General features: G+C 41.2%; 1 protein-coding gene across 1 annotated transcript in view; it reads left to right on the top strand.

Annotated features, from left to right (window-relative positions):
* Nucleotides 1-22,552, top strand: part of PCNX2 (pecanex 2) — a 254,759-nt gene that overhangs the window by 192,796 nt on the left and 39,411 nt on the right. The window contains exons 24-25 of the mRNA XM_058669358.1: nt 5,751-5,809; nt 9,169-9,384. Of these exons, the coding sequence (XP_058525341.1) occupies nt 5,751-5,809; nt 9,169-9,384 (275 nt within the window). The remainder of the gene's footprint in view (nt 1-5,750; nt 5,810-9,168; nt 9,385-22,552) is intronic.

The following is a 22,552-nucleotide window of genomic DNA, read 5'->3' as shown; positions in this document are numbered from 1 at the left end:
ATGAGGCATTTTCCCCTCATAAGCCTCTGCCAGCCAGAAGAGGAAAGAAGCTAATGCAGCTGAGGGATGTGGTCTTGAAGGACCAGTAAAGTCAGAACCTAAGCCTGGTTAGGTTGGAGTTCACCCAAGGGATTTGACCTGAAGTAATGTTCTCCTTATAACCATACAAGCAGTGTGTCTTCAGGAAATGTCTTTTACACCAGGGCATTCCAAGGCACAAGGTTGTCTCAGTGAAACTTAGGCTTGAACATACCTCTGTACATTGCCATCTTAAAAGGAGGTAGAGCAGGTTTATTGGACTAGTGATTAAGGGAACTCTGTCCTGTGTTGGAGCCCCTGTGTTTGATGCCTGTTTCCAACTCCTGATTTCAGCTTCCTGCGAATGCACACCCTGGAAGCCAGAAGTGCTAATTCAAGTAACCGAATTCCTGTTATCTTTGTGCAAGATTTGTTTTCTAGCTACTATTCTAGCCCAGACCCAGCCATCAAGAGTCTATGTCAAGTGCTCGCTTCGGCAGCACATATACTAAAAGAGTCTATGTCAAATGAACTAAAAGGAGTGCTCCTTGCTCTGTCTCTCTTTTCCTCTCCCTCCCATTCTTCCATTTCCTCCTTCTCAAATAAAAGATAAATAAATGGAGACAGTATCCTCCTATCTGAAGTCAGTCTGCCTTCTCATAGTTCAGAGTTCTTGAAAGTTGCCTTGCCTGTGAATAAAAATCTAGCCCATTATTAATTCCATTTCAAGTTTGCCATGTAAACAGACACCCACCAAACTTCTCCAGCCAGCAATGTTTATCCATCACAAAGTAGTAGTTCTATCGCAAAAAAAAATTCCTGTTACTGCCCAAAGGAAAATTGAAGCAGTATTATTACAGAAAATTTCTGTAAAACTATCTAAATCGGTCATGTGAAACCATCTGAAATAGGAAGTGCTTAAGATAAGGAGACAGATTGTGCCAGGAGGGTCAAGTTTGAAGGGAGGAAGTTAACTCTGCCATCTGTTTTCATACCAGCTTAAGGGGAGCTTGCTTTGTAGTCAGTCACCCTCTCTGCAGAGGCTGATTGTGATTTTTGGCCTGTGGCCCTCAGGGCAGTGTCACTCAGCAATGCACCGTGCTAAGAGGAGCACCAGTGCAGATGCAGACTCTATGCATTCCTGCCTTACAAGATCCCACTGAGGTTGGGGAGTGAGCCATAAACCTGCTTTGTCTTTGAGCCGCAGAATTGATGCTCATGCAATAAGATGGTTAAGGCAGAAATCCAATTACTGAGCTAATTAGCACCTCTGAGTGGTAAGCAACAAATTTACAGGAGGAAAGCACTGGAGAAAAGCTCAAATTATCCAGTATGGCTGATAGTTCACTTTCTTCGTTAGTGGAGAGCCAGAAGCCCCAGGGTACCCAGGGTGGCTCAACTTAGTTATTCCCATCAGAAGTTAACACTGTGCTTTCAGATAAAGGCTGTAACCTTTTGAAAAGATAGCTTTCCATTGAACATAGTTTTAGAAGGTGTTTTAGTTCCCTAAGGAGTTTGGCAAATTATTTTCTTTTGGCTCAGTCCCACTTTGAAAATTGTTTATTCTGCTGTGGAAAATTCCATTTGTCCTAGGTCTTAAGGTGAAATTAAAATTCCACTTAGGGACTTACCATGCAGACATGGGAATTTCAGCCTTCATCAAAAAGAATGTTGTTTGTTTTATTTCCTGCAATACTGGACTGCTATTTTCAACCTGCTATGAGAAGATTTGGAAGGAAGGCTGAAACAGTAACATGAGAAGTCTAGTTCATGAGACGCCATACTACATAAAAAGCTATGCATGGATTTAAAATTTTTGTGCTGAAATCTATTTTTAACTTCCTATGTTAAATAAATTATCAATTCATTAAAAATAAATTATATTTAATATATAAATAAACATGGGCAATATGAACATAAAATTTATACTATATACTTAATATAAATGAAATAGTTCAATTAAAAAGTATCTTTTAATTCCTATGTTAATTACATTCTGTTAATTTTTTCATGAACCTTTGAAACTACACTTGTACAATTCAATGCTGCTGTTCATACCCATTTAGAGATGATAGCATTTTCCTGCTTGCCAATCCATTTGTAATGTCAATGATCAGATTTAAACAAAACAGAATATGCAACATCAGGTGTTAGCTAGTTTACTCTCAGCAGATATTACGAGAGTGAAAGCTTCAGAAGCGGCCTCATGTTTCTTCATTCAGTTGTTGAGTGACCACTGTGTGTCATCTGAGCAAAAAACTTACTTTCATCATACTTAGGACCTAGAGTAGGAGGCAGCTATAATTAGGTAGTCCCATAAAGGAGTGTGCGTGACAGGGCTAATCTGCTTGTTTTCTAGGCCTGATTCTACCACCTGGTCTAACTGTGATGCTGGAGTTTATAATCTCTCTATGCTTCAGCGACATTGTCTGTGAGAGTGTGGATCCACACAGAATCTACACCAGAGGGAATCTGTGAGGGTGTCACTAGTTAAAACATGGGAAGTACTCAGAACAGATTCTTGCATTGAGTGAGTTCTCTACCAATGTGAGTTACTGACTGTCATGGCTGTCAATGACCATGTCAGGTGCTCCAGAGGAGAGGAGTGCTATGTTGAAGAATAGGACCCATGGCCCGTTGATCTCACCATGGTCACGGGTCAGGGGCACTTTCCTAAGAAACTGGCCCTGTAGCTGAGCCTTGGATGAGAGGAGTCACAAGGAAACATACATGGGAATGGAAGGCAAATAATCCAAGTAGGGCAACAACAGTTACAGTGGATGCCAAGGAGGGAAGGGATGACAGAGCTAGGAAGCTTGGGCATACTGAAGATATGGAAAATTATGAGAATACTTGAGTAAGTTAGTGGAAAGTGGAAATAAAGCATTAGTTTAGACATTTAGTAGTTATAGTGTCAGTTAAAACACTCCCTTTTTTCAGTGTGCCTGTGTTCTTTTCCTACTGCTGCCTCCTGATTCAAGCTTCGTGCTAACGCCGACCTTGAGAGGCAGCAGTGGTGTAACTGAGTACCCATATGGAAGGCTTGGATTGGTTCCTGGCTTCAGTTGGTCCAGTTCCACCTGTTGTGGGCATCTGGGGACTGATTGAGTAGATGGGATTTCTCTCTATATATGTGTATACATATGTATATGTGTGTATATAACTAGATTTGTTTCTGTATCACTGTCCCTCTGCCTCCCAAATAAATGTTTTTTTTTAAAAAATTAAAGATTTTTATTTTTGATGATAAACACATTGAAATCCATGTGTCTTTTCCCCTAATATACATTTTCATGAACTTCTCGATGGCTGCTTGTGTGCGTGGACTTCAAAAATTTTTGTAACAGTAGAAAACCATTTTTAAATTTTATTTTCCATAAACTTTTTGAAATACCCTCTTAAGGTCAGTATGGTTAGAGCAGAGAAAACAAACAATAGGGTACTAGGTAAAGCAAAAGACAGGCATGTGGCAGAACAATTTTCTCACAAATGTTAGAAGACCCACATTGTATTTAAATCTGCTTAACAGGGCCCAGCATAATGGCTCAGTGACTTGCTTTGCATGTGCCAGGATCCTATATGGACACTGGTTTGTGTCCCGGCTGCTCCTCTTTCCATGCAACTCCCTGCTTGTGGTCTGGGAAAGCAGTACAGGGTGGCCCAAAGCCTTGCGACCCTGCATCCGTGTGGGAGACCCAGAGGAAGCTCCTGGTTCCTGGCTCCTGGCTTCAGATTAGCTTAACTCTGCCCATGGTGGCCACTTGGGGAGTGAACCAACAGATGAAAGATCTTTGTCTCTCCTCTTTATAAATTTGCTTTTCCAGTAAAAATAAAATAAATCTTTTTTTAAAAAAATCTGCACAAAAACCCTGTGTTTGGAGCCCAATGCAATAGCCTAGTGTCAAAAGTCCTTGCTTTCAACACCCCAGAATCCCATATGTGCACTGATTCTAATCTTGGCGACCCCACTGTTGGCAACGCCCTTCTCGGTGGGACCTCCAGATGTTGGCAATGCCCGCGTCGCCACGTACCCCGAGCTGAGCGGAGGGACTAGGGTTACAAAAAAGACAACGCAGAGAGACAACACAAGATAACACGCAGTACACCGAATGCCGATCGATGATAGGTTGATCTTTATTGAAACTCCAGGCTTTCTATTATACTCTCCCTAGCTCCTCCCAGTGTTTATCCAGTCCTCAAGTTGCCAACCTAAATCCTTCGAGTTCCTCCCAGTAGTGGCCACCCTAAATCCCTTGAGTTCCTCCCAGTGTTTATCCAGTCCTCAAGTTGCCAACCTAAATCCTTCGAGTTCCTCCCAGTAGTGGCCACCCTAAATCCCTTGAGTTCCTCCCAGTGTTTATCCAATCCTCTAGTCTCCACCCTAAATTCCTTGAGTTCCTCCCTGTGTTTATCCAATCCCTTGGCAGATAACTTGACAAATAGGAAGCAGGAACTTGCGGTTAAGCCAGTGGCTAGATGTATCAGGCCAAAATTGCCAATCCTGTTACTCTCTGAGAAACAAGCTAAGCTGTGGAGTTAATCCTTGGGAGACCGGGGCCTGCACCCCACTACCCATCTAGCTCCCTGCTTGTGGCCTGGGTAAGCAGTTGAGGCTGGCCCAATGTCTTGGGAATTTGTACCTGCATGGAGACCTGGAAGAGTCTCCAGGCTCCTGATTTCGGATCAGCTCAGCTCCGGCTGTTGTGGCCACTTGGGGAGTGAATCAGTGAATCTTGGGGAAGATCTTCCTCTCTGTATATCTGACTTTCCAACAGAAATAAATAAATCTTTTTAAAAAATTTAAAAGCCCTATGCTCAACAATATTTTGAGAAAACTCTTCCTTAATACATCAGAAACCCTAAGAAATTGCTGTAAATCATTAATTACCATTCATGTCAATTTCATATTTCATCTTTCAAAGCTTGAGGAGACCACTTGTCAATAACTGGCATAAAAAGGCAAGGCTGATGGGCACAGCCTCTGAGCAGAGCCCTATGCTGCATTTTTAAAGGGTTTCTGGGATATGTGAAGTTCAGGAGCTGGTGAAGCCTTTGAGGTATACCTGGCTTGACATCATCTGCTCAGGAGTTGGCTGGAAAGACTGATCAGTTGCCACTCAGAAATCTGGGTGAGTGTCCCTTACTGACTGGTTGTGTGATGCAAGGGGTTGTCACAGAATGGCTAATTTATAAAAGCTTGGAGGTCATGGGTCATCCTAGAGCATGTTATAGATAGTTCTGGTAGTTACTTTACTGTGACTTCAGACTAGCTCTCTGCTTCGAAGTTTAGAAGAGCTATATTTATATGGTTTGACCCAGGAAAGATCTATAACAGAGAACTGAAGTCTTGAAAGCCAGTGGTGACTGGAACCAATTTGGAAAAAAAAAAAAATCTGTGAGTGTTTGAATTCTCCAAGTTAGTGGCATTCCAATGGGAGTTCATATCTTTGTTTATGGATCTGGTGATCAAAATTCGTGAAGACTTTGAGGGTGTTCTTCCCAGATCAAGGAATTACTCATCTATCCCTTCCATGTGCTTCCTGCTGCACTGACCTCTCCCTTTGCTGTCACGAGACGTCTCTTCCTGCAGTCCTGTCCCCTGGAGCCATCACCTGAAATGTGTACACTTCAACACCTCTGCATTTCCCACTCACACAGTTGGTTCTGTAACGCGGCTTCCTCCCAATGAGGGATCTAATCATGACCTTTTATCATTTTGTGACCTGTTCTAGCACAAGACGCATGGATAATTCCAACACAAGATTGGCGGTTCAAATTGAAAGGGATCCAGGTAAGATCTCTTATTTCCCTCTGTTTAAACTATTTATTTTGTCATGTTGATAGATGCCATAAAGGGGAATTTACTACTCCTTAATCACTGTAGAGACAATACACATTGTGGTAAATAGTGTACCATAAAACTGTAAGGAGATTGATAAAGCATTGTGATTAGGTTTGGAAATGCATTTCTCCATTATGTAGCATTGATTAGGTTCTTGTTCAGTATTGAAATCTGTGAATCAAGACATTTTTGCTTGTGTGGTAAATACCGAACACAGACTGTAAATGTCGGCATTCATTTTAAGAAAAAAAAATCAGCGTTTTGCTGTCCTTCAAGGAAAACTGTTACAGCATCCCAAAGCCTTTAGAAACTTCAGCCAACATGAAGTTGTAAGGATTTAACTGCTAGCAATTTGTTTTACTTTTTCTTTCCTAACCTGTTTCATTTATGGCCATTTTATCTCTTCCTTCCTCATTCAGTATGCAAATTTTTACTGCTTTTGTTCTTGCCAACCTCACTCTCTCCTTCGTGCCAGAAGTTTTCTCTAGGAAGAGTTGTGCTGTGCTCATTTTCGGTATTTGAATTGCATATCAATGAATCATTTAAAATCAGACTTTGAAATGTGAAAATACCTAGAAAGGCAGGTTTATTCTTTACTGAACTCTGTTGGTACAACAGGGAGAGGGATTGGGGCAGGCACCTCTGACTTGTGGGCTTTGTGGCGTGGGACAACTATTGATGCCAGATAAAACACACAGTCCTTCTGAGTGGTTATCATTGTTTTCTCGTCTTAAATCGTCAAATGTGTGGCCCACATGCTCTTGGAAGATGCCCTGAGTTGAGTCTCTACATTTAGTGATTTAAATTATTTTGTTTTATCTAAAAATTGAACACTTAAGCTAAGGCAGGTTCTCTCATTCAGGGCTTTCCTATAACAGTGCCAAAGACTGAAAATAAGCTTTCATTAGTGTCTCAGGATGTATGCTGATTCATCACAGAACATGAATATAATGGCAGGTCAAGCAGGCTTTGTATTCATAGAAGATTAAGCACACTGACACTTTATTAGAGTACTGTTTTTCACCCATTAGTCATAATTAGGCTATAAATACACTAATTTCAATTCAGTTTTAAACTATTATAAGTTCCCTGCTAAGATATTAATAATCTAATTGTGTTTCTCTGGGATGAATAGGTATGCTGCCTCATGCATGTGCAATTGGGTATCTTTGCCTATCTGTATTCCCCCATTGTGTCCTGATTCTTGTGTGCAAAGAATAGACATTTTTCAGTCAGATCTGTACTAATTCTCCCACACAATAATCAAACATAGAATTAAAATTATTTTAATTTCGGTTTTTCCTGGCAATTCTATGCCTCTCTGGTTTTCCAGAGCAAGAATTTTCTCCACCAAGAAAATTTTTCCACTAACAAAGCTCCCCTAAAGGTAAGTTTTTCTCATAGTCCTTGCCAATGTTTCCTCTACCCACAAGGCCACAGACCAAATGCACCCCATCATCTCTCAATAAAACTTCTGTCCTTCATCTTGAGAAATCCTAAAGAAAGAGGGAGCAAAGCCCCGGCCTATCTAGGTCACGGGAAATGCACCATGCAACTCCAATTCTGCTCCCTGCTCACAGACACCTCTGGTCTTCCTCTGTGAAGCTAGCCCATTCCTCATTCCATCTTCTATACTGCATCCTTCCTTCAGCCTGTCATCATCCACCCAATTATAATGGGTGAAATTAAACCAACAAACAACAAGCAACATCACTAAGTCATGGCAGGATGCAAAAATAGAACTTCAAGTCACTGATAAGAGGATGTAAAAATGGTACAACCATTTGAAAAATGGCAGGGCCACTCCCAAGAATGTATCCAAGAACATTGAAAAGTCATTTGCATACCAATCCATGTCTGATGTAGTTTTACTCATAATTATCAACCCTGAAAACAAGTCAAATGTGCTTCAGCTTTTGAAACTGCAGTGCATGAATCCTGCTCAATGTTGAAGCTTAAGAAACTCTTGTTATATATAACATAGGTGAATGCATGATACTGAGCAGTGGTTACCAAGATACATATATGACTTATTTATTTTTATTGGAAAAGTAGATTTACAGAGATAAGGAGGGACAGAAAATTTTTCCATTCACTGGTTCACTCCTCTAATGGCCGCAATGGCCAGAGCTGAGCTGATCTGAAGCCAGGAGCCAGGAACCTCTTCTGGGTCTTTCACATGTGTGCAAAGTCCCAAAGCTTTGGGCCGTCCTTGACTGCTTACCCAGGGCAAGAAGCTGAAAGGGAAGTGGAACATCCAGGATATGAACTGGCACCTGTATGGGATCCTGGCGCATGCAAGATGAGAACTTTAGCCAGTAGGCTTCCATGCTGGGCCCAAGATACATGTTTCAAGAATGGAAAAGTAGCCCTAGCGGAACAGATCAGGATGACTAAGGCTACGGTGGGGAGGGGAGGGGTATTGAGTTGCTCAACAGAAAGAAGTTTTGTGTGGCTGAGCATAAAACCTGAGAAGGGAGTTAAGAGATGAGGGTGAAGACAGAACTAAGAAGCAAATCACCCCATGCCTTTTGTGTGCTCATGTGAGCTATATTTGTTTAGGACAGTCCTAGCATACTAGGACTGAAAAATTTTATGGCTTCTCTATTATGGATCATTTAAGAAGTCATGTTTATGTCTTAAGAAAAAGTCACTGATGGTTTTAATCAAGGGTCTTGGGTAATACATTTAGCTTTGCAAAGGGAAGAACTCATTCTGACTATAGTATAGAGAATGAATAGTATGTCCCAGTAAATAAATATAGGTCAGTTATAAGACTAACCTATAGGTTCATCCAAGGGAGAAATAGGGTTGAGGTAATACTTATAGAGAAAGGCAGAACTATGCAAAAAAATAAAATTGAAGAAGGCAAAGAGAGTGGGAAAGAAGGGTCATATTATCGCCATCTGGATGGTTATACTGGGAACAGGATGAGGAGTTCTGCAACTTGGCCATTTGGAATTGAGCATTTGCGACACACAAAAGAAGACATTCAATAGAAAATTAGGTATACAGGTGTAGGGCTCAGATAAGAGATCTCAGTTGGATATGTGAATTTCTATGTCAACTGCATTTAGATACCAAATAAATCTATGTGCATAGATGAGATTACCAAAGAATAGAGAATAAAAAAATAAAAGAAAAATGGAAGAGTCTTAGATAACCCACTTAAACAAGTGAGGAACAGGTCTTACTCTTTGCATATGCATCAAGTCTGATTTTATCCTTAGCATAGTAACAGCTTCGTCTTTCCTAGGACTTGAATACACAAAGTGTTCACTGATTGTCCGTTTCTCATCTATCTTTAGGGAACGATGACAACAATCTCAATTCCATCTTTTATGAGCACTTGACAAGGACACTCCAGGAGTCCCTTTGTGGAGACTTAGTTCTTGGTCGCTGGGGTAATTACAGCTCTGGCGATTGCTTTATTTTGGCTTCAGATGACCTCAATGCCTTTGTTCACCTGATTGAAATCGGCAACGGTCTTGTCACCTTTCAACTTCGAGGACTGGAATTCCGAGGTATGAAAGTTTTCATTCTGGGATTCACTGGAAGTCAGTCACTTGAGTTAATGGCCATGTAACTCTTTAATAAGAGGTCACTTTAATAAGAGGAAGGACTTAATGCCTGTCCTATTGAGTGAGAGCTAGGAACTACCTTCAATGACATATTAACATAAAAATTATGGAGGACTAATAATGCCATGAAACATATAACACCATGTAAATTTTTAGCTTAGCAAAGCAGGACATTGGTTGTAATTCTTATGGGAAGAATCTAGAGCAACAAAGATCCCCTGTGGAATAAGGCAAACATAAAGTAGAACCTACTGCTGCCAGTCACAAGTGCTGGGGTCTATACTGTGTAAATCATTTCATGTCTTTTGAGGTTTTTTTTCGTTTGTAAGATGATACTAATAAGAACGGTTACCACAGGAATGCTCATTGCTTTGTGGTGACTGAGTCTGCCTGGCTCTTGAAAGTGAGACCCCAGTGTTCCTCTGAACTGGGAGCTGGAATAACATAATGGATGCATCAGTTCCCTTCTTGTGCCACTGTTCATTTTTTTAAAAAGATTTATTCATTTTATTACAGCCACATATACAGAGAGCAGGAGAGACAGAGAGGAAGATCTTCCGTCCGATGATTCACTCCCCAAGTGAGCCGCAACGGGCCGATGCGCGCCGATCCGAAGCCGGGAACCTGGAACCTCTTCCGGGTCTCCCACGCGGGTGCAGGGTCCCAATGCATTGCGTGGTCCTCGACTGCTTTCCCAGGCCACAAGCAGGGAGCTGGATGGGAAGTGGAGCTGCCGGGATTAGAACCGGCTCCCATATGGGATCCCGGGGCTTTCAAGGCGAGGACTTTAGCCACTAGGCCACACCGCCGGGCCCCACTGTTCATTTATTCCTTCATTTGTTGTCTGTTTTCTGAGGAATGGTCATATTCTAAGGCCAGGGATGCAATGGGCATATGATATGAAATTCTGATGAAATTCACTTCTGGTAAGAGTATGCAGAAAATCAGCAAGTAAACAAATGAGCAAACCAATCAGGCTTGGGGCAAGTGCTGTAAGAGATGTTAACTAGAGTTCTGGGATCAATGGTCACTGCACAGGGTAAAGATGAGAAGATCCCATATGGGATGGGATGGCCAACGAAGGCATCCCGAAGAGAATCACTGGAAGAAGCTTCCAGATATAGGAACTGGCGTGTGAGCCAGGTTATAATTTGGAGTGCTCCTAGGCTGCATAGAACCAGAACTGATTGTGATGCTCAGGGAACAGTGACACATAAGGAAGGAAGTCAAGAGATATGAGGCTCAGAGACAGCATTAGGGAGTGGTATTGTATTTTGTGTATAATGGGAACCATGAAGAGTTTCTGCAAAGGGGAGTGACTAATCGCCTTACACTTTTAGAGACTGTTCCTGTGGGCTGTGTGCAGAATATACCAGAGGGAAAAAGCAGAATCGGGGAGCTCACTTAGGACTACATTGTAGTAGCTCAAGTAAGGAATGACAGTAGAAACAAGGAAGGACCAAGAGACTCCAGGATAGAAGTAGCAGCAGAGAAAGATGTGGGAAATGGGGTGCTAGGCTTGACAGTTTTTGGTCAAGTGTCTAGGTGGGCGCAATAAAGCCTGGATATGAAATGGAATTTTGGGGGTCTGGAATTGGGAATGTACTCGAGTTCCATTTTGGATATTTTCACTTTAAAATGGCCTTCATTCAAGTCAATACATCAAGCAGCGGATTGAATATAGTATTGTTGCCTTTTGTTCTTTCAGGATAGATTATATGTCAATCATTGGGATAGGTACCTTGAATACAAAAGTAAAGTCTCTTACTGCACTGCTCTGGGTGCCTCTCAGAGAAGACAAACCAAACATGTAAGGAACAATTGGTATCAACTGAGATGAGTGTTATCTGGCATCTAATTAGGGCTGCCCTGGGGATCATGAGGGGCACTTTGATCAAGTCAGGGTCTGGCTTAGCCCTTTGGGGAGTAACCCTGATTGGGAGGGGCGGTAGGAGGGCTTTCCCTCCCGAAGGGAAGCAGATTTGATGAATGAGAGGCACCAACTTTGCATCCCTCATTTGCAGCAGATAGCTTAGGAGAAAGTGATTAAGATGATGGCTACAAAATTGAGCAAGAGTCAGCTTATATGCACTTAGAGCCCCACTCTTACAAAAGAGCACCTTTTGGCCAAAAATGAATTGTTGTTATTTCTCCAGTTACTCTCTGAAGAGGACTGTGTCTCTCAGCTCTGTGAATGAGAACCTCTCAGCATTAGTTGAGTAGATATCCAATTCTTTGCACATTGCTAAACACACTTGCATGGAAGACCATTTATTTTTCTAGAGCAGTATGTTAGGCATACTTTCTGTGTAATGTTATGAGTTTCAGAAATCTGATTTAGAGGATTTGGCTTGGACAAGGTAATTGGGCAGGGGAATATAATCAGACTCTGAAGATAATCACAGAAGCTGTGTAGTCCCTGCATGCCCCATCAAATGTCCCATCAGTGCCAGAAAATGCCCCAGGAGATGGTTGAAATTACATGCTCAATGTAATGATGCGGCTGAACTGGTCTCTGAACTTCTGCATCTTAGCTATTTTGAATACTTCTCAGTTTTTTTCATGGAATTTAAGGGAAGGACTTTTAAAGTTAGCCTATTTGAATATGAGTGATAGTTTCTACTACAGGTTCTATTCCATTTTTAGCTTCATTAGCAAATCTAACCAATCTTTGAATTTGAAAGTATGGAGTTAAGTGTAGAATATTGGCTACAGGGGTCTAATTCAGCTGGGGCACCCTCCCATGCAGTGAAGACACGTGCAGCTGGTTCCCAGATAACTTGACCTTTAAACAAACTTTAATAACTGTAACCAAGGAAACACCTGATATAGGTTAAGAACGAGTAAGCTTCATATCTAGGGTCATTGTAGGAAGAGTGATTAATGGCTTTATTGTTTGTCTTTCCCCGTGTATAGATAACATGGAGTGAGGGAATATTGCACACCTCCTTAATGAATAATCAAGTCTGTTAGCCATTACCAGGTAGTCTGTTTTCAGTGTTATTGCTAACCACATTAAGAAGAAAAAAAGTATATTGCTTAAACCTGATCCTAAGCATGTACCTACACAGCTTCAGAAAATATGAAGCTCATGACAAAATTCAAACTTGTGGAATATTCTACTCACTGGCTCTTACAAGGTTTAAATCCTAGTTTGAATAGCCAAGAAAAGTTTGATGTTTTAGCAAGAATCATTGCTGCAGTCAACAAAGGACCTAAAGGTAATTATATTTTGGAAGTTTGCAACACTTCTATATTTCAGCTCTTCATCTCAAACAGGGGTACTTCTTAATCTGCCACACCGAAGGTGATGATCTCATCTTTGTCAATATCTCTTTAGGCATATCCAATAACTGCAAAGCTTGATAGCTTAAAACACAATTGTTGTACTATTTCTCATTATTTGTTTGGATTGGCCAGGACTTGTGCTGCTGCACTTGCCTGGGGAGTCTCATGCAACCATATCCAGTCAACAGACGAGCTTGGCTAGAGTGTGCAGGATGCCATGTACAGGGGCTGCCTCCCAACCTGGAGCCTTGGGTCCACTCCATGTGGCCATTCAGCCTCCAGGCATTATGAAAATAAGACGAATGAGCAGCCCATAGCCATATGTGAGAAAGGAAGTAAGCTTTATTTATTATAGATGGCATCAGTCAGCACTTTCTATCCGTTTAGTCAACATTTTATTTAAGTATCAGTGGTACTGGCCTGTCCCTCTTGACTCAGAGCAAGCTCATCTCCCATGTCTGCCATGGAAGCAGTCTTTTACATGACATACATGTGAGCCTGTTTTTCTGTGAGGTCTACACACAAGCCTGTTGTCTCCCTTACAGGGGCCCAGGTGAGGCATCTCCACAGCACAGTGGTCTCAGGGTTGCAAAAGGGAAACTCTAGGCATTGAGAGGCCTCTTAAGGTCCAGCCTGTAGGACAGATACCACTTCAGTCATTCCCAAGAATGGCTCAGATTCAGGTGGCAAAGTAAGTGGCCTTGTCACTGTGCACAATGGGATGGTTACAGGGAAGCCTGGGGTCCTGGACCCCAATTCTACAATAATGTACCAGATTCCTGAAACTTTATCAGTTGACATTCAGAAGGAGGCTCAAAACTGAAACAGTCACGACAGTGTCCTAAACAGAGGCAGCAGGTATGTGAGGAGAGATAACCTGCGCAAGTTTCTCTGCCATTGCTCCTTGATTTTCCTTCCTTCTGCTGACCACAGCAGGAACACACACACTGACTAGAATGGCCAACTTGGCCCAGCAACAGTATCTTAAAAAAAATCAGCTAACTTTCCTTAACATCTCTCACTCTTGTGCAGTGCATTTTGTTTGACCTAGTTTGACTGTAGTGTGCAACATAGGGACTTTGAAAGAGCATAGAGCTTGACAAAATCTAAATTATGGTTTTGTTCCAGAAAGAATCCAGTTGACCTAAAATGACTTGTGTGCTGTATCTCTTTCTAACATATGGTACAGCATTCCCAGGGAAGGCCTGTTTTCTTCTACCTCCTTGGATATTTGTCTGAGTTTTGTTTTTCTATTCCCTATTTCCCAAATAGCAGGGTTTATTTTGGACAAATTTAATCTGCTTCAGCACAACCTGGGACAGTCAAAATATAGATGGACTAGTTCTCTCTCCCAAAGTCTTCTGAAGCCATCAGTGGAGACTTTTCTATTCATGGCACAGGCTCTGAATCTGTGAATCTGAGACACACCCCGGGGAAGGCAGACTCCCTGAGGCCATGGGACACTCAGTCCCCTGACCTTCCATTTCTAAAAGTGATGCATTATCACAAGGACCTCTCAGCTTCAAGTGACAGAAACCAGTTCTAGCTAATGTAAGCCAAAGATAGATTTATTTATCAGCAGTTATTGCAAAGGGCACAGACTTGCTGAGAAGACTGGCAAAGAATACTTGACAGCTACCTTACAGGAGTCACATCTAAATCCACCACTGCTGGGAAGGTGTCATATCTTAGCTGGTGGCTTCAACAACTGTCCTTATATCACTGACACTAAGTGTCTGCTTAGCAGATACTCTCATCACCACTGCTGCCCACAGAAATGGGATGAACAACCCCTGCTGCCATCCTCCCTTCCAGAATGCATTCCGTATTCCCTTGCTTCTTTCTCCTGCTGGCTTATGGTCAGGGCTTGATGTGGGTGCATTAGACTGACAAGATCAAGATTATGCCTGAATACTTGAAATTCAAGAGAGACAAGGAAAAACAGTATCTCACTTTTGAGTACTTAGAAATGGAGATAATTGCCACTTCTCAATGATACTTGTAATGTGAGTATATTGGTTGAAGGAATGTGAAGTGCTATAATTATATCCCAGCCTGCAGTGACTGACACATAGATTTATTTTGTATTGACATAGGGTTCAATAAGTGAAGATGCTGGGAACATAGGGATAACTCTATATTACCAGCGATCCTGGATGCTGGAAGTTCTTCCTGCTCCCTAGAATATTGCTTTGAAGGTCAACTTGAACTTCAGTATCAATTTGGCAGGAAGTGAAGGAGTGCATGGAGAATTATTTGGGTCTAGGTTTGACCCTGAAATACTGTGTTTCCCAATTTATTCTAGTGTCCAGAAATTGGCATACTTGTAAAAGAAGCTAGGGAGTGTTGTCTGAGTACCCAGGAGGAAAAGTGCAAAACTGGTGATACCACACCTAACCAGTCCCTGGTACAGTATTTATTTTTGCAAATGCCACATAGGAGCTGACACCCCAGGCAATCCAAATGACGGATCAAAGTCCACAACACATGTGTTTCTACTGGTGGCGACCCATAGTGAATTATTAGTACAAATTCTATGTCAAGAATACAGACAGGGAAGCCCATTATTTTTCTATTCTGTTCTGTTGGACCTGTGTTTCTAGCACTGAAATAAATACTCCATTGTTGACATCAGAAAATAGGACTGTAGTGGCCCTGATATTCTTGGGTTTATGAGCATTAACTTGCAACTACCTCGCTGGAGAAACTCTAAAACAAATGTTTAAATTCACAGATGAATTGTTAGCTTGAGGTCTAATTCAAAGTAACAGATTATTCATGTTAATAAGTTAATAGATCAAGAGGTACCATATCAAGGTTTCTTTTAAAGAAATGGATTCTTTTGGATTAGGAATTCCTTGTATCCATTATTCCAGTTGATGGACACAAAAAGATGGAAAATTAACTTTTAAAGATTTTTTAAAAAGATTTATTTATTTTTATTGGAAAGGCAGATCTACAGAAAGAAGAAGATAGAGAAAGATGTTTCATTTGCTCGTTTTCTCCCCAAGTGGTCACAATGGCCGGAGCTGAACTGATCTGAAGCCAGGATCCATGAGCTTTTCCTGAGTCTCCCATGCTTGTACAGGGTCCCAAGGCCTAGGGGCATGCTTTACTGCTTTTTCAGATCATGAGCAGGGAGCTGCATGGGAAGTAGAGCAGCCAGGATACAAACCAGCACTCGTATAGGATCCTGGCACATGCAAGACAAGGATTTAGCCACTAGGCTGCCACGATGGGCCCCCAAAAAGTGAGAGTTTATTGTGCATTCGGTTCCCTTGGTTAATGGGTCAGTTCATTTCTATTAGAAGAAGAGAAAAATAAATGAAGAGTCACCATATTGTGAGAAGGAGAGGTCAAGAACTTGAAAAACCAGCTCAAATGGTGAAGGGCCAAGGATAGGACCAACAAACAAAGGTGATCAAAAAGGTCCTGGAAAATAGAATTAAAAGGCACATATTTATATGCACAGAAAGTTTGAAATCCATGCATATTTTTTTCATGATGTGTATTTTTGCATGAGCTTTTTCAAAACCCCTCATCTGTATGGATTTCAAACTCAGGACAGAGGAGGGAGCAGAAACCTCTGAAGGTGATAACTACCCTCAGAAAGAGCCCAACTTCCTGCTTTCTACCACCTGATGGATAGGAGAAGGAAGCACAGGGATAAGTAGACTTTCCAAAGGTCTGCTCTAGTCAGTATTACAGTGAGCCAAACCCACCCAAATCTCTCAGTCCAAACCTCTCTTTCTGTGTAACCAATCCTCCACCACCTTTCATTTCTCCTATGAGACATTTGGCTTGAATTTGTTCTGTAATGTATATTTTATTCATTAAACATTAAGTAACAAGGGTATAATTCTTTCTTTCATTTGTATATCCTTTTAAGTGTTCCAAATCAGGAGGGAGTCTGGGAAGAAAAAGAAAGACTATAAAAAACTGACTTTAAAAAATGTATTTGATTATGGTTATTTAAAACAATAAAGGCTAGTTTTACCAAAAAATGCTCCTGAGTTTTCATCAGGCATTCACCCCGTTTAGACAGCACTTTTAGCAGCTCAGCTTTTTGAATTACTACTGCCTGAGCAGCCATGAGACCTGGACAGCTTCTACAGAATGAACATGGAAAGCCAAAACACAGTTATGGGATGTAGCAATGTATTATATCCAGATCTGGAAAAGATTAAAAAGATAAAGTGGTTTTTCTGCCTGTGTGACATGTTATCAGCCATCTCTCTCATTTTGACTAGCACCCTACAATCACTAGCCCATAGGAATATCTTAAAATATCCAGGTAACCTAATCTTATCTAAAAGCTAATCTAACTCAAACCTTATCTTAACTGGCTGACCCAAGGAGAGCCAAAGCTCCCCTACTCATCTTGGAATTTTCTGGTATTCTTTTCTTCTCTGTAGCAACAATCAATCAGATCATCAGTGAGTCCTTTGTTCTTGTGTCTACATAACTTGAGTAGCCTGTAAATCCCTTGGTATCCCAACTGCCATAGTTCTCCATTCAGAATCCCCAACACGTGGTTTTTGTTTGTTTGTTTGTTTGTTTGTTTGTTTTTTCCAAGTTATGTGACCTGTCAGCAGAAGAGACAAAGCAATGCTTGTCTAAATAGCAAGTCTGGGAGCCGGTGGTTTCAGATTGAGCATGAATGGTCTGGGCATTTTAACATTCAACCTTGGAAGATAAGCTTGTGAGAGAGAAGTAAAGCAATACAACTTTGAGTTAAATATGAATTGGAAAGCGTTCTGCCCTTCTGAGCAAAATTGAAAACCTTGGTTTTCTCATCTGTAAATGGGTAAGATGGGGGAAATGAGGCAATCGCAGAAATAATGTGTATATATTTCAACAGTACTTTTACTTGTGCTTCTAAAATCATATGTGTTACAATATGTGCTGAGTGATTTGAATAATTTCATTTTATCCTATGTACTGGTAGGAAAAAAAGGAAATTTCAGAAACCTGTGCTTGTAACTTGCCATGCCTTATTTAACAGTGTTAACAAGAAAAAGCCCTGACTTTTGTTCCGAAAGACCAGACTCCTCCAAAGGACACATCTGGTTTTGGGAGGCAGCGTCCATCCTAATAAAAGAGAAGCTTATAGTGGAGTAAAGAGGTTCTTAAATGAATCCTTAAGAAATCATTTTTAGGATAACTGTCTTATAAGTAGTATTTTGAAAATGATGAAGTTTCATTTGGGAGCAGTATGTATATCATGTTTAACTTTAATTTGCCAAATGCATCACAGAAGTAATGGTATTCCTATGGATAGATCTTTTATATTAAATATTTATTTTTATTTATTTGAAAGGCAGAATAACAGAGAAAGGGGGGAAAGGAAGGAGGGAGACAGAGAAAGAGAAGGAGCTGGTTTACTTTCCAAACAGCCACAGCAGCCAGGGCTGGGTCATTCTGAAGCCAGGAGTCAAGAGCAGAGGCCCTGCACTGGGCCATTTTCTGCTGCTTTCACAGGCACATTAACAGAAACATTGGATTGGATTGGAAGCAGAACTACAGCTCAAAATGATGCTCATATGGAATGCCAAACAAATTACAAATTACTCTAACACTTTGTTTTTTTCTATCATACATGGCTGATACACCTTTCCTAGATTTTCATTGTCGCTTTTTAAAAACACACAGCTTGGGTGGATAAAAGCTAGGAACTAGAATGAGAGGAGAACTTGTTCACTACCAAATAAAGAATGGAACTCATTCAGTGGCTCTAAAGACAATCCCATTCTTTGATGTGACTTTAGTCATCATGTTAGTTTTGTCACTGGATTCCTCCATCTTTAGAGAAGGACAAATGTAAAGCAAATAAGTATCAAATGGATGCTTAGAAGACAGGAAACAGGAAGTTTCTTGGAACACATGCTGATGGCGGTGATGACATCACTGCTGCTGCTATAGTTGTGACCCAGCTACAATAGACAGGGCCTAGGAAAGAGAGATACTCTGCTTTCCTGGCTCTGACTCTGATAGCTTCAGGGAAGGTGAAATCCCAGGGAAGTGCATCTTTGCAATGTCTGGAAGAATATGGACCTTTACAATCAGAATTAACCAACTAGGAGAGGACAGGAGGATGGTTATTTGGTTTATTTTGATGTGCAAAACAGTAAGAGTTACCTTCTCCTTGGGGCTGACGTATTAGGAATTCTAGTTTTTAGCAATGAAATGGAATAAGAACTTTTCAGCAAAAATAATTGAATTTTTATAAAAATACTTTTTAAAAAATATTTTTATTTGAAAGGTAGATTTACAGAGAGAAAGAGATATAAATATCTTCCATTTTTTGGTTCGCTCCCCAAGTGGCCACCACAGCCAGAGCTGAGCCAATCCCAAGCCAGGAGCCAGGAGCTTCTGGTTCTCCCACATGGGCGCAGGGTCCCAAGGCTTTGGGCCATCTTCTACTGCTTTCCCAGGCCACAGGCAGGGAGCTGGATGGGAAGTGGAGCAACCAGCACATGAACTAGTACCCATATGAAATCCTGGTGTGTGCAAGGTGAGGATTTAGCTACTGAGTCATCGTTCCAGGCCCACAAAAATAAATCTTATAAGAGATTGGAATCTCTATACAAACTTTATTCCTATTGAACAATCTTAAAGTAAATTAATTCTCCTTAAAAGACTGGGGTAGTTCATAGAAGATTCAGCTTGGTGATACACAGGTAAAATGGTCCACTTGTGATGCTGGCATCTCATATTGGAGTGTTTTTAGCAATGAAATGCAAATAAATATGCACTTTGAGGAGTGTCCATTTGTGATCTAATTGCTTGGCTTTCTGTTCAGCGTCTTGCTAATATACCTCAGAAAGCAGCAGAAGATGGTCCAGTTACTTGGGTCCCAGCCAGCTGTGTTCCAAGCTTCTGGCTTCTGGCTTTTGGCTTTAGCCTGGCCCTGACCTAACTATTTCAGCCTTTTGAGGAGAAAACCAGCAGGTGGAAGATCTCTCACTTTCTGTCTTTTGCTTTCAAATATATACATACAACGTACATAATTTTTAAAATAAGTTGGTTAAGAGGGAGCCTTTGGTACAAGCGAGCCTTTGGTACAAGCAAGCCTTTGTTTGGGATTGTTGTATCCTGTATTATAGTGCCTGAATTTTAGTACCAGCTGTGCCCTCCATTCCTGCTAATGCACACCCTGCTCTCAGAATTGATGTCTCATGTCCGTAGGTCTCTGCCACCCATGTAAGAGAATCAGATTGAATTCTAGGCTTCTAGCTTTGGTATAACCCAGCCCTGGCCATCATTGATGTTTAGAGAGTGCGTGAGTCATCTCCCCTGTTTCCGTTTGTCTCCGTGTGTTTCAAAAATGAATGTTTTAAAATTTAATTGAAATTGGAATTGAAAGATGTTTATTTTGGTGCAAAAACTTTGAAGCTAATTAGTAGCTTCTTCATAACACATATTTTTGAAGACTCCTTCTATAATATTCCCACAATAACTATTTCTTCCAGATACTGAGCTTGCTGAGGTCTAACAAACACAGAGATGACCTCCCTGGGGATGATAGCTAGGGATAGGGATCCTGAATGATCCTTTTAGCTCCTGTGGTAGCATTTTATCCTGGAAGATGTGTCTGAAGTGGAAGAGAGGCTGAGAAAGGCTCCCCTATGACATATAGGCAGCAGGAAGGATTAGGGATGGGGGTGGGACCTGGAGTGGGAGGGGGCATCTCACTGTGACCTTTAGAGCATGACAGCCATTCAGAAGGCTAGAAGGCTTTTCAAAGTCTTTGTTGACATTATTTTATTTGATCACAAAATACTTGCAAAGCAGCTGGGAAGAAACAGCAGAAGTTTAGGGTTCCATCCTTAAGAAAAATGTCGTGGATAGCCTCCTGTCTCAACCCTCTTCCACTGCCCCCAGCCTTTGAGGAAATGGTCTGTGTGACTCAGGCTTCCAACCAGAAAGGCACTCCCCACAATGTCATGGGAGTGAAGGGCAAGGGGTGTGTTTTGTATTAACTTCTGGTGGCCAGACCTGCTGTTCAGTTCATTGTTCTGCTTTGGCTTTCCGATTGTCACAGCCCTGTTGCTGCCTTTGCCAACCTTTAACACAGGTGGTTCTTCACCTATCCATCAGTACAAAGAAGCCAGACTGTGTGTTTGCCAGGGGTGTATGCTCCAATGCATGGACACTCAGTTTAGTTTTCAACACTAAGGGGAGACCAATTGTCTTAATCACTTCAGGCTGCTCTAACAAACACACCATAGACTAAGTGGCTAAATAAGTGATAGGAGCCTGATGAGGACCTCCACCTTGGCTTGCACAGGGCCATCTTTGGGCTGTGTCTGTGCATAGTGTCTCTCTTATCTGCTCTTATAAGGACCCCAACCCCATCTTCAAGGGTTCCACCTTCAAGACCTATTGACTTTGCAAAATAACTCTCCTAACACCATCACCTGGACGGGTAGGGTTTCACTATGTGAATTCGAAGGGACAAAACATGAAATTCACAGCAGAAATTACTTCTCTAAAGGATTTCCTGTCTTTTGCTCAAGAATTTCTTAAAAGTATCCTTGAATGATGCCAGGCCCCTCGAGAACTGCATGCCTAAGACTGACTTTTTTAGTCCAGTTACGGAATGCTTTTGTGTTATTGCACTTTGTCTGTGTTCTATCACCCTGTGCTGTGAAATATTAAAAGAGCTCGGCACATGTTGTGTTTGTACTTACCGTGAAGTGTTATTAAGGATACTGTTCACCATATTGCACAGTGTTCTCTTTATGAGGATCCTGGGGATATCATCTCTCTGGCGTTGCTGCCAGAAATAACTATGATGCTTCCAAGCAATTATTTTGTTTTTCTCTTAAGGACACAGGAACCCATGCAAGTTTTGTTTCTGCATTGGCTGCTGGAACACCTAAAGTGAAATGTATAGCTCACCTTTAGCAAAGGATATCATAGCATGCAGGTTTGGATCCTTGACCTAACTTCTGTTTTTGGGTGTTTTTCCATTGCTAAGTTTCACTTTCATTTTCAAGTTTACTTTCACACTGTGTCTGTCTTTTTAGGTTGGCTTCTCTCCTTTTTGGAATTGGGTGCTAAATTTCTATAGCTTTAATCAGACAATCTCATCTATCAAAATCAAAGTACTCAAAATTCTCCTAAAATTAATCAGGAAAATGTTCATTGAATGCTTTTTCTGTCCCACCAAACTAAGCAAGGATTAGTCTTGTCAGATGTGTCCCTGGAGTTGTTGTCAGTGGAAACACCAGAAAGAGAAAGCTCAGCATGCCATCCCCAGGGTGGCAAAAGGTCCATTTGCTGGGGTGGGTTGACCTTCAGCATTCCTTTCCAACAATGTACTCTGTGCCAAGGAGCCTTACTGAGACTATGAGCCTTGATTTGCATTTGTCCCAAAAATTATTGGTGTATTTGAAAAAATACTTAGGTTTCAGTATTTTCGTATTCTTTTACAGTATAATTTGGAATGTGACTTACTTGTTGCTAAGAGAAAATCACTCTACATGCACCTTAACCATACATTTGAACTGTTGATCATTAGAATATCTCTGTTGAATTTAAGTTACCCTTAAAAGCAAATGGTTTTTGTGATTTTTGGGTATATTTACTTGGATGCTTCTAAATCTAAACTCATCTTCTCACATGTATGTAGACACATGCTTTTACACACACACTGACACACATTCCCAGTCCTCCTTGTTTAATGTAAAGGAAAAGAAAAGGCCTTTCTTTCAGTCCAGTGTGATAATTGCTAGAGAAAGGTGGAAACATGAAGGGGAAATAAAGGAAAGAAGCTCAAAGTTTTTGAAGCATGCGATGTAATGAATTTCACTGACCT

Source organism: Ochotona princeps, chromosome 10 (genome assembly GCF_030435755.1).
Source record: "Ochotona princeps isolate mOchPri1 chromosome 10, mOchPri1.hap1, whole genome shotgun sequence".
NCBI lineage: Eukaryota > Metazoa > Chordata > Mammalia > Lagomorpha > Ochotonidae > Ochotona > Ochotona princeps.
The sequence above is the reverse complement of the archived record's forward strand: the minus strand, read 5'-3'. Positions and strand labels throughout refer to the sequence as shown.